This window comes from Galleria mellonella, unplaced genomic scaffold (genome assembly GCF_026898425.1).
Source record: "Galleria mellonella isolate WM207_F2 unplaced genomic scaffold, CSIRO_AGI_GalMel_v1 utg310, whole genome shotgun sequence".
Taxonomy (NCBI): domain Eukaryota; kingdom Metazoa; phylum Arthropoda; class Insecta; order Lepidoptera; family Pyralidae; genus Galleria; species Galleria mellonella.
The window spans coordinates 1,283,593-1,295,947 of record NW_026442071.1 but is presented as its reverse complement, the minus strand read 5'-3'; the positions used below and the strand labels follow the sequence as shown (position 1 = coordinate 1,295,947).

The 12,355-nt window shown below is 30.7% G+C and overlaps 1 protein-coding gene across 2 annotated transcripts; it reads left to right on the top strand.

Moving 5' to 3' along the window:
• Positions 1-1,134: 1,134 nt before the first annotated feature.
• Positions 1,135-11,865, top strand: LOC113523341 (chromatin-remodeling complex ATPase chain Iswi). 2 transcript variants are annotated; one of them, XM_026909270.3, is made up of 17 exons: positions 1,135-1,376; positions 1,495-1,709; positions 3,377-3,634; positions 4,365-4,488; positions 4,673-4,960; positions 5,834-6,047; positions 6,339-6,610; positions 7,636-7,863; positions 8,087-8,332; positions 8,411-8,516; positions 8,607-8,746; positions 9,124-9,230; positions 9,452-9,585; positions 9,908-10,023; positions 10,465-10,685; positions 10,781-10,921; positions 11,182-11,865. In XM_026909270.3, the coding sequence occupies exons 1-17, from the start codon at positions 1,326-1,328 to the stop codon at positions 11,381-11,383; spliced, it is 3,063 nt and encodes a 1,020-aa protein (XP_026765071.2). In that variant the 5' UTR covers positions 1,135-1,325; the 3' UTR covers positions 11,384-11,865. The 2 variants fall into 2 exon arrangements, with proteins under 2 accessions (XP_026765071.2, XP_026765070.2); XM_026909269.3 differs by having other exon boundaries at positions 1,136-1,376; positions 8,607-8,752.
• The last annotated feature ends 490 nt before the right edge of the window (positions 11,866-12,355 follow it).

The window sequence follows — 12,355 nt, the reverse complement described above, 5'->3', positions numbered from 1 at the left end:
AATTTCGTAATATCATTGATAGTAACACAAGTTCACTCTTCCCGTAACATTTGATCAATTTCTATAGTACATCTCGCAGTAATCAATATTATTTATATATATATTCGTAATTTCCACGTCAAAAAAAAAAGAAATATGCAATACAAAGTTGAAACTGTTCCACAAATAGTTCAGATGGTAGCCATTTGACAACATGTTTGTTAGTTAAATTGGCACTATTGTGGTTTCTTCATTTAACTAAACGTTGGTATGATATTTCCTGACCAAATCCATACATTACTAGTACAAGTTACGCAAGATTAATTTGATTGCATATTAGTCAGCGTCAGTGATTATAAATCAAATGTATTCGCTAGCTTTTTTTTATTATATATATATATATATATATATATATATATATATATATATATATATATATATATATATATATATATATATATATTTTTTTTTTTAATCTATGTCTTCTATGTATAATTTTATGAATAGAATTTCTAGAATTCTACCTATCTAAATGGTAGGCACGTATATAGTATACTTAACAATTAAATTACTCATTCATCTATGTAGTTGCTAGAATAAAGACGAACCCAATATAAATAATTTTTAATCACTTAGGTTTCTACAAACTTATTAAATGGAACTGTAATGATAAAATTTAACATATTTTAATGAAAACTGAACTTATGCTGTAATAATAATATACCAATAGTTTTTTGCCACATATATTAGAGTTTAACATTGAATAGAGTAATCAAATGATAATCGGATTGAGTTGTAGACATTTTTTCTATATAATAATAATTTAAAATATTCAAATGTAAAGTTATGTATTTTTAATACTTTCAAGTACATAAACGAATTGTACAGTCACGTAAATCTGTATAATGGATTAATTCTGAAGTGCCATTTCTGTATACTTATTTCTTATTATAGTATTTAAATTTGATGAATTTATCAAATTACTACTTTATGTATCACCATAAACTAAAAATGTAATAATTAGAAAATTAATTCATATCCTTCTTAAAACAAAATTTCTCTGATGATGATATCAAATTGAAATTTAAAGGTTAAATTTAAGTTTAAATGGTGCTTCAGAATCGATCGCAATTTATGTCTATGTTTTCATTACTTTGTACTCAGGGCAGGTCAATGAAATAATTTTGTTATTAAAAAAAAAACCATCGGCCATTTTTAAGAATCGTATGATTTCGCGCGCGGCTTCTCGTTTATATCTATCATTTAATGAAAGTGGTCATCGTTATGTATTACTAATATCAATAATATATTCATTATTATTTGGTGACTTATAAAATATCTTTATCATGTCTCAAACCGAGGACGCAATGGATGTGGCAGATGTCGGCGATAATTCTGTAAGTAAAATTACGCGTTGAACTGATGTACTGTAGATTTTAGAATGATACCTATCATCAAGCCGGTATCTAATTTCTATGAAAAATTTTAAACAAATTGATACTTTTAAATCTCCAGAATGGTTCCTCCAGTGATACGACTTCATCCAGAGGTAAAGAAGGCGATTTTGAAAGTAAAATAGAAACCGATCGTGCCAAACGATTTGATTTTTTATTGAAACAAACTGAAATTTTTTCTCATTTTATGACTAATACTCCTAAATCTGGCAGCAGCCCACCTAAACCTAAAGCAGGAAGACCAAAGAAGAATAAAGATTCGGATGTCACAGGAGAGTAAGTAACTTTTAGTAAATTCTTAAGGGTATCCATTGACCAGAGGGAGACTTTGTACAAAAGTGGATTGCTTGGGTACCTCTGTCCCATTCGTGTTTCAACCGTGAAGCAGTTGTGTTTGCATGGCTGTGTTTCGGTTTGATGGGTGGGATATGGTGTGAATTTACTGGGTACGGAGGAATAACACCTGAGTCCTCAGGAGTGGCAGTGCATGAGGAGTGTCATGGGCGAAACAGTATACTCTATTGTGTCCATGGTACTACTCATGTCTATGGGTGATGGTTACCACTTTCCATCAGGTAGGCCGTCGGCTTGTTTGCCATTTTAAGTTGTATAAAAAAAAACCCATTTTTTGAAAACATTTGGCTATGCCTTAGCTTGCAATGTGGAGTGCACTGATTATTTATTTATTAACGATTATTTATTAATCCGTATTTATGTATTGAAAAAAATACAAATAATACCTAATTAATAACAATTGCTTTTGTTTACCAAATATTTATTTACAAAATACTGAATATTGCTACATATCTGACATTAATAATTGGAATAAAAATTAATTCTAGTAATGAGTTTGACTCATTTAAATGATTCTTTCTCTAAATCCCAGCCTACAATTTTTGTTCTAGCTCAACTCTAAAGCACCTCAAATAACTAAAGATTGTATCCCAAAAATAAAACTAGCTTTAATTGTAACAAAAGCGGTTTTTTTTGTTCTAACAACTAAAGTACTAAGCTGATTTTAATAAAAATTATATAGGACTAATCTGCAAGTATCATCATCATCTTCCTACTCTTATCCCAATTATTATTTTGGGTTGGTATAATATGGTTTTATCCATATTACTAAAGGATTTGGCTTATAGTTTTAAGACCAGCCCCCTGTGTCACGTCAACTCTCTTTGGGAATCTGCAAGTATATACTTACAGAAAAAAAAGCATCTTCCAAATGGGTTTACTACTGACAGAGTTATGAGATAACAAAAAAAATAAATACAATCAAACTGAAAACTTCCTTCTTTTTGAAGTTGGTTGTAAATGGCCATGGTGTTTGGCCAATAAATAATGTTTCCTAAATAAATTAGTATATTAATATGATTAATGATACAGATTTTATCTGCAACAATTTCAGTGTAATGTTGGTTATAGGGTATAAGGTGGGGTTATGGAACCCTCAATTTTTTTTCTGGAGTGTATTTTTTCATCATGACATTGAAAGAGTCATCAAAATTTTTTTATAAAAAATATCACAGGACCAAACTTGATTTACACAAGGAACCATATTCAATGAGTGCATAAAAGGGGGGATAATTCAACATGGAAAAATTCATAAAATTTTTTCTAAGTCCTGTACTCCTGTAGCTGCAATGTCGCCCCAAAACCAATCAATATATCTCAGAAAAAGTATCACACGAAAAAATGTCACATGATCAAAGTTGATCCTCTTAAGGAGCCCCATCTAATCAGCGGGCAGTCAATTATAAATGAAAAAGGGTGACCCCTCCCCCCCCGCCCCTATTCACCCAATGGTTTTTATTCATTAATCACTCAATAAATCACTCTTCAGGTATCTTTTTGTCTCCTTCAACTTTAACCAGTTGTCTCTGTCTGCCATATTATTTCTGGGTGTTATTAGTATTGTTTCAATATACATATTTTTTTTATAGTCATCGTCATCGAAAAACTGAGCAAGAAGAAGATGAAGAATTACTTGCTGAAACCAATTTAAAACAAAAGAATATATTTCGCTTTGAAGCATCTCCACATTATATTAAAAATGGAGAAATGCGAGATTACCAAGTAAGAGGTCTTAACTGGATGATATCCCTATATGAGAATGGTATCAATGGTATATTAGCTGATGAAATGGGTTTAGGAAAAACATTACAAACTATTTCTCTTTTGGGTTACATGAAGCATTTTAAGTAAGTACTAATTAATTTGTGTAATACAATATAAATAATAGAGGCTGCATATTGACTGAATACCGTAACTTTAAGATATTGAAAAGTGTACAAATGAATAGAAACATTTTCTTTATCTATTATTATAAGGAAAAAAATTTAATATTTATTTTCATAAAGTGCCATGAAGATTATGCATTGAAATTATATCATGATCCTGATTATCTATACTTATAATAAATCTGTAGGGAGGTCAATTCTGTACATGAAATATATTTTCAAAATAACTATCAGGGGGTGAATAGTGATCGATACTGCCAAAAATGCAATCAGTAAAATTTTTGTCTGTCTGTATGTTCATTATAGAAATAAAAACTACTCAACAGATTTTAACGAAACTTGGTACAATTATTCTTGATACTCCTGGGCAGGTTATAGTATACTTTTCATCACGCTACGATCAATAGGAGCAGATCAGTGAAGGGAAATGTTGGGAAAACGGGAGAATTTACTCTATTTTTAAGCTTCTGTCGCGTGTACAGCCTTAAAAGCCACTTTTTAAAATGTAAAAATGTCCACCCATGCAAAATCAGGACGGGCTGCTAGTATTCCATATTTGTTTGACATAATAATGTATTATAAATAATTTATTTTGGATTAACCTATAGTAATTATGAAATTTGTTGAATTCTTGGGCTTGTAATTTTATTTTTTTAATTACATTTTTACATTAGGATGGATTTATTTACAGGAATGTTCCAGGACCACACATAGTAATTGTGCCAAAGTCCACATTAACAAACTGGATGAATGAATTTAAGAAATGGTGTCCTTCACTAAAGGCAGTATGTTTAATTGGCGATCAGGAAACCAGGGTATGTTTGTGAAATTTATAAGAATTTTTTTTTTATAAAAAACTGTTATTGACTTTTTTATGTTTAAATTATTGTTATTTAACCTATAAATTGTAAGCTGTTCCTATCATTTTCTATTTTTTGTAAGTTGGTCTTCCAATAAATAAATAAACAACAAAATATATGCTAATACAATCTTTGACAGAACACATTTATTCGTGAGACACTTATGCCTGGCAACTGGGATGTTTGCATTACATCTTACGAAATGATTATTAGAGAAAGATCTGTGTTCAAGAAATTCAACTGGCGCTATATGGTTATTGATGAAGCTCATCGAATAAAGAATGAAAAGTCTAAACTTTCAGAATTGTTGCGGGAGTTTAAAAGTATGAATCGATTGCTATTAACTGGTACTCCTCTTCAGAATAACCTTCATGAACTGTGGGCTTTACTTAATTTTCTTCTGCCTGATGTGTTTAATAGTTCAGATGTAAGTATTATCTATTATTGTCTATTATATATTATATACCACAGTAATTTCTTATGAGGTTATAAACCCCATAATAAATTACTGTGTTTACATTACATAGTTCTAAATTGCTATAAGTAATAAAAAAAAATGAAAAATTATATAGTCCTCTCGTGCAAAGTTTGACAGTGAGCTACTATGGGTAGGAGTGCCGTCAACACAACCAACCTAAACTTTAACACAAGATCAGCAGATGGATTATATTGCTGTAGGACTTCATAAGCCATCCTGTGATGTTGTTTAAATCACTGCAATATATTGTTTTTAATTGGTGATAATGGAATGGTAACCTTGTCTGCGCTATCGGTATATGTTGACAGGGCATCAGTGAAGATGATAGGCGACGATGAAAGCAGGTCAGTTAGCCCATCGTGATGAATTCCAATAAAATTTACTACAAGGGGGAACCACGTGAAGGTCGACCTGATTGCTATGAATACACCCTATATTACTAGCAATGGGTCAGTTAAACCCCATTACTAACAATCCTTTTCCTCCATCACTGCAATATTAATGGTATAGTGTTGTCTATTATAGATAATAATAATAATTTGTAGAAGCAGGTGTAATTGAAATACAGTGAGCACTCTCTGTAAGCAACATTCTTAATATTTTATTTGTTCTACTCAGCTTAGTTAGTAAAAGAAATAATTAAAACTACTTTCCAGACGGTAAGTATTTTCATACTCCCTTTTTTCTTTGTAAGCAACTTTTCCCAATAAGAAATAATTTTTATTGATACTGGTTCAAATGAGTTGCTTATATAGAGCATTCACTGTATATTCAAACCAGTTGAATCTTTTTAACTTATAATTTATATAAATTTTATTACAGGATTTTGATTCATGGTTCAACACCAATGCAGCTTTAGGAGATAACCAGCTGGTATCTCGTTTGCATGCTGTATTACGACCATTTTTACTCAGACGTCTTAAATCTGAAGTCGAAAAGAAACTCAAGCCAAAAAAAGAAGTTAAAGTTTATGTAGGCTTGAGCAAGATGCAAAGGGAATGGTATACTAAAGTTCTTATGAAGGACATTGATGTTGGTAAATATATTTTTTAATACAATATATAACTGCAGTGAGAGAAAGAGATATTTTATTGTAGAAAAATATCCATAAATATGAATTTGCCATTTTTATTATGTTTACTCGGCAATAGCGTTATTTGTATGATACTATATAGAATTATGATACAAGGAGAATAAAGGTAACTTCAGATTTTATCTTAGGGAATTACATTGGGGATGTATACTTTTTTCAATATGGTGAAACTGATATGATAATTTTTGTACTAATTGAAAACAAACATCATTATTTAAAAACATGATTTTTCAGTAAATGGTGCTGGTAAAGTGGAAAAAATGCGTCTGCAGAACATCCTTATGCAGCTGCGTAAGTGTTGTAACCACCCATACTTGTTCGATGGTGCTGAGCCTGGCCCACCTTATACTACTGATGAACATTTAGTATATAATTGTGGCAAGATGGTGATACTTGATAAGTTGCTGCCCAAACTACGTGAGCAAGATTCTCGCGTTTTAATTTTTTCACAGATGACAAGAATGTTAGACATCTTGGAAGATTACTGTCTATGGAGGCAATATAAAGTTAGTGAAAAATATACTTTTTTCTATTTTCTTTATTACTAAGAGATTTTAAGGTTGGCCTATTTGGAATTCTAGTATAATTTTTATTTTGTAGTGGATATTTCCAAATCATTGTACATTTGTGGTACACTGAATAAGTATAAATTATGTTTTTAAATTACATTATTTCAGAAGAATGTAGGGCAAGGATCAGAATTTGCTTGTGTTAAATTGTATATTTTCATCTAAATCTATTTAAGTAGTTACTTATGTGTAAATAAATTGCCAAATATTTTCATATTACAAAAACGTGCCGTTCGAGCGATCTACTGTATGAAGAGTCGTGACTCATTAAGAGAGAAATTCAAAGAGGCAAATATTCTCACCGTTGCTTCTCAATTTATATATTCAAATATCCTATATGTTCATAAAAATCTTGACTTATTTCCAAAAAACAGCAATATTCATAATATTAAAACTAGATTTAAAGACAAACTTGCTGTCCCCAAGTATCGTTTAGAAAAAGTTAATAGGTCTTTTATGGGAATAGGTATAAAAATTTACAATAAGATACCAAAGGATATGTTGGAATTACCCTTAAATAAATTAAAAACATCTGTTAAATCATATTTACTGAGCAAAGCCTATTACTCACTAAACGATTACTTGAATGACGAGTGTGCATGGCAATAGTTGTTCATGCACTGAATTTTCATTTAATGTTAGACATAGACACCTATATAAATATACATTGTAAATAAACTGGCTTTTAAAAAAAAAAGTAATTCAATTGAGTTTCTTGCCAGTTCTTCTCAATTGGATCTATATACCGAACTGGACGGTAGGGAAAAAAATAAAATTATAATGTAAAAATTTGACGTTCATAAGCGGCTAAAATGTCCTACATGAATAAATGATTTTTTAATTTGAATTTATATTATTAATATCCTATACAAATATTTTCATATTATTAGGTTTGTTTGAAAATACTACTTGTAAATATATTTGTATGTGATTATTTTAAAATGTAAATAAAAATATTCCAGTATTGCCGCTTGGATGGTCAAACGCCACATGAAGATAGAAATAGGCAAATAGAAGAATACAATGCAGAAGGTAGTGAGAAGTTTGTTTTTATGTTGTCGACTAGAGCTGGAGGTCTTGGAATCAACTTGACATCAGCAGATGTTGTTATCATTTATGATTCTGATTGGAATCCTCAGATGGATTTACAGGCTATGGATAGAGCTCACCGTATTGGACAGAAAAAACAAGTATTATCTATTTTCATTATTTAGAAAAAAAATTGTTTTGGTAAAATGTATTATATGTATGTAATTTGGCAATATTACTTATGTACTGTTTTGCTCCTATTCTGGAACAAAAGTTTATGCTATCTTAATTATTTATTTTTTGCTATGTTTTTCCAATTGAATCGATTACTAACACAGATGGCATGTTTTATAAATACACAAATCTTTAATTGTTATTTATAAGGTTCGAGTATTTCGACTTATTACGGACAATACAGTTGAGGAGAAAATTGTGGAGAGAGCAGAAGTGAAACTACGACTTGACAAATTGGTTATTCAGTCTGGTCGATTAGTAGATACCAAGAATCAGCTAAACAAGGATGAGATGCTCAACATGATTAGACACGGAGCAAACCATGTGTTTTCTTCAAAAGATTCCGAAATTACTGAAGAAGACATTGATACTATACTAGCTAAGGGAGAATCCAAGGTAAATTGATCATTTTAGATGCATATTATTTTACATGATTTTATATAAATCATAATGAGTTTCATGCCAAATTTACAGACTGAAGAACTTAAGCAGAAGTTGGAGAGTTTAGGAGAATCTTCGCTTCGAGCCTTTTCAATGGATACTCCTGGTGCAACAACAGATTCGGTGTACCAATTTGAAGGTGTTACAGTTTTCTCTTTTCATGAAATAGTAATTAGGAAAAGTAATTAAATGTTATGGAAATAAATGTTTTTAATATTTATGTACTTAGGAGAGGATTATAGAGAGAAACAGAAGGTTATTCCAATCGGTAACTGGATAGAGCCTCCTAAACGCGAGCGTAAAGCTAATTATGCAGTGGATGCATACTTCAGGGAGGCACTTCGTGTCTCCGAACCCAAGGCGCCAAAGGTACAGGTAAATAAGTGTAAAGAGCTAAATGCGGAGTCCTGCGCTACGGTTTGGTATACTTGGTGGTGGTTTAGTAACACTTATATCATCCATTCATTTATGTACATAACTATTTACATTGATTAGCTCTTTATACTGGTGTAGAACCTGGTATATAATTATATATTGTTTTTAATTCATATTATATCATCATATAGTATGTATTGTCTTATAATACATATATGTATTTACATATCATTAGTGTTATCATAAAAAAAGTACGTTCATTGAGCTTTATATTGGTTATAATAATATATATACATACTCATTTATTAATAAAAGTAGCATATATTATGTTCTTACGAATATTATATAATGTTGATAATTTTCTTCACCAGGCACCAAGACCACCGAAGCAACCTATTGTTCAAGATTTTCAGTTCTTTCCACCCAGGCTTTTCGAATTGTTGGATCAAGAAATATACCATTACCGGAAGACTCTTGGGTATCTTTTCTATAATATATATTTAATGATGTATTTTAAAACTTTTGTATAAGCACTTTTATTATTTAGTTATTTTCTGCGATTTTGTCGATATAACCGACCTGTATACCAAATTTAGTTCAAATGCTTTCAGAAATTTCACTTGAAAGAGTAACAAATACCCATGTGTACAAACTTTCGCATTTTATAATATTAATAGGATAAATATTTTTTTTCTGTAGTTATAAAGTTCCACGAAATCCAGAATTAGGTCCAGACGCAGCAAAAATTCAAAGAGAAGAGCAGCGCAAGATCGACGATGCTGAGGCTCTTACAGAAGAAGAAATACAAGAAAAAGAACAACTTTTAACACAAGGTAAATGTGAAAAAAAAAATTTGTTTTACAAAAAGTGGCCATTTAAATCGTGGCATAAATTTATATAGAATTAACACGACACTAAACCCGACAATAAATAGGTCGCAAAAATAATAATATTTTTTAAAAATATTTTCAAATTGGGCTAAAATATTGCGATGCATAAGCAATTTCAAAACTTTCCTTTTTCAAGTTACTTAAAAAATATAAATGATTAGATTTGTTAATATTCAGCACTTTAATTTATATAATGATATGATGTTAGTAATTTACGTTTTATGTAATCTACTATGTGTGCTAATAATAACGTATTAATTTCTAGGGTTTACAAATTGGACAAAACGGGATTTTAATCAGTTCATCAAAGCAAATGAAAAATATGGTCGAGATGATATTGAGAATATAGCAAAAGATGTCGAAGGGAAAACGCCAGAAGAGGTAATTTATACTATATGTAACTAAACCATATTTGTGTGCGTGATGCAATAGAAGAATACCTAACAGATTTTAATGGAATTTAGTGTGGTAACAATTTATTACTAGGTGTAAGATGTAGGATAATTTTTTATTGCAGTAAATTAATTGTTTTATATAGGAAACTTTAAACATTTGCTATATTAACGATTTCGCGAGCGTGTCTAGTAATGTAAATATTGTTTGAATGAATTGCTACCTTGAGAATTTTTTTTATATATAATGTATAAGAATATAATAAATGCAAAAAAGTGATTAGTTATAAAGAGATCTCTCTTGGAACATGGGCCAAAATTTGTAATTATATTTTTAAATCCTACATACTAATATGTTAAATATATAATATAAACCTACCATTACTAGCATGTCAATCAATTACAATGATTAAAATGTAATTTATTTTAGGTCATGGAGTACTCTGCTGTTTTTTGGGAGAGATGTCATGAGTTACAGGATGTAGATAGAATTATGGGGCAAATTGAAAGGGGCGAAGCTAAAATTCAAAGAAGAGCCTCTATAAAGAAAGCTTTAGATGCCAAAATGGCACGTTATAGAGCACCATTCCATCAGCTCAGAATCTCTTATGGAACTAATAAAGGCAAAAACTATGTAGAAGAAGAAGACAGGTATTTTTTATTTCCATTGTTTTTTTTTTTTTATAGCAATGAGATTTCGCTTTCAGTTATGTATAGATAGAATCAATTATGTATATTTAATCTAGGTTCTTGGTCTGTATGCTGCACAAGCTCGGCTTTGATAAAGAAAACGTGTACGAAGAATTACGCGCGGCTGTCCACGCAGCGCCTCAATTCCGTTTCGATTGGTTCTTGAAGTCGCGCACAGCTGTTGAACTGCAGCGCAGGTATACTCATATTATGATTACATATTAGTTCTGTTTGCTTGACTCACATGATACATTTAACTTAAACTACATTACATAGGATAAATTTAGATTAAATTGACCAACGAGATGGTTTGAGATCTTAACATGATGTAAAAATAATAATATATAGTTATCATCAATATTTAACCTTTTGTCACATTAAATCTGTTTCTTGTTTAACAAAATATTTCAAATAGACAATGTGTTAGTCATCTAAAATGGTTATAAATAATTTGCAGATGTAATACACTTATTACGTTAATTGAAAGAGAAAATCAAGAACTCGAAGAGAAAGAGAGGGCAGAAAAGAAGAAGAAAAGTGGAAGTGCAAACCTTAATACTTCTGGAGGTAATTCAACTGGCAAGGGTCCAAATACAAGTAAACGTAAAGCTGATAATACTCCTGATACTGCACAGAAACACAAGAAGAAAAAGAAGTGAAATGAGTGATCAGTGCAAATAGATAAGGCCACATAGTTACAATAGTTAATAGATTAAAAACAGATGACATAATAATATTTATTATTTAAATATTTTTATCGATTCTAATTTATTGATGTGGCACGTCCGTGTAATATTTAAGCAGATCGCCATTTCTACTAGTTCCATATGTACAAACTATCATTAAGATTAGTCTGGACACTTATTGCAGTGGTACTAACTGCATATTGTCCATTTCCATGCTCCTGTCATTCAAGCCTGTTAAACAACAAATAAAAATGGCGATTGCAAAGCATTTAAAATTTTAACATATTTAGTATTTATAATTTTAGTTGGTTTCTGTATTTGATTTAGTAATTTTAAATTACACCGTTATAGAATTTTATCCATGGATGAAAGAGATTGTGTATCTATTTGGAATAAGTTTAAGTTGTAGAAGACACATTTTTGCAAGTCATTTAATAAATAAAGTGACACCTGAATATAGTCTGTTTTATTTGCGATATTTTGTCAAAATTAATAAAACCCGACCAACGTATTTATTAATTCTAGTTATTATTATAATTAACTTATCCACAATTTACTGCTGAATAGGTCTCCATCATGTTTTTTTTAATAGGTGGAAATGGTATGGTAACCCCGCCTGCACTATCGGCATATACTGGCAGGGCACCAGTGAGGTGATAAGTGAGGATGAGAGCAAGTCAGCTCATCGTGAAGAATTCCACGAAAATTAACCACGATAGTTCCCAGGGGAACCGCGTAGAGGTCGATCTGATAGGGTACATTGCTAGCAATGGAGGTGTTAGACCTCATTAGTACCAATCTCTTTCCCCCAGTCTCCATCATGTTGCACTCTGTTCCGTAGATCACTGTGTGTGTTGCCATGATTCTCAATGTAATGCTGTCATCCCGATGTTTTATATTCAAGGTAGTTTGTATTCTGAACTTATTACACATAATTTTATTTTA

Excerpts from the sequence above, each read along its gene's own strand:
- LOC113523341 (XM_026909269.3), top strand. The coding sequence starts at position 1,326 with ATGTCTCAAACCGAGGACGCAATGGATGTGGCAGATGTCGGCGATAAT. Across the intron at positions 4,961-5,833 it reads ATGTGTTTAATAGTTCAGAT|GATTTTGATTCATGGTTCAA; the intron begins GTAAGTATTATC and ends ATTTTATTACAG. Across the intron at positions 9,231-9,451 it reads CATTACCGGAAGACTCTTGG|TTATAAAGTTCCACGAAATC; the intron begins GTATCTTTTCTA and ends TTTTTTCTGTAG.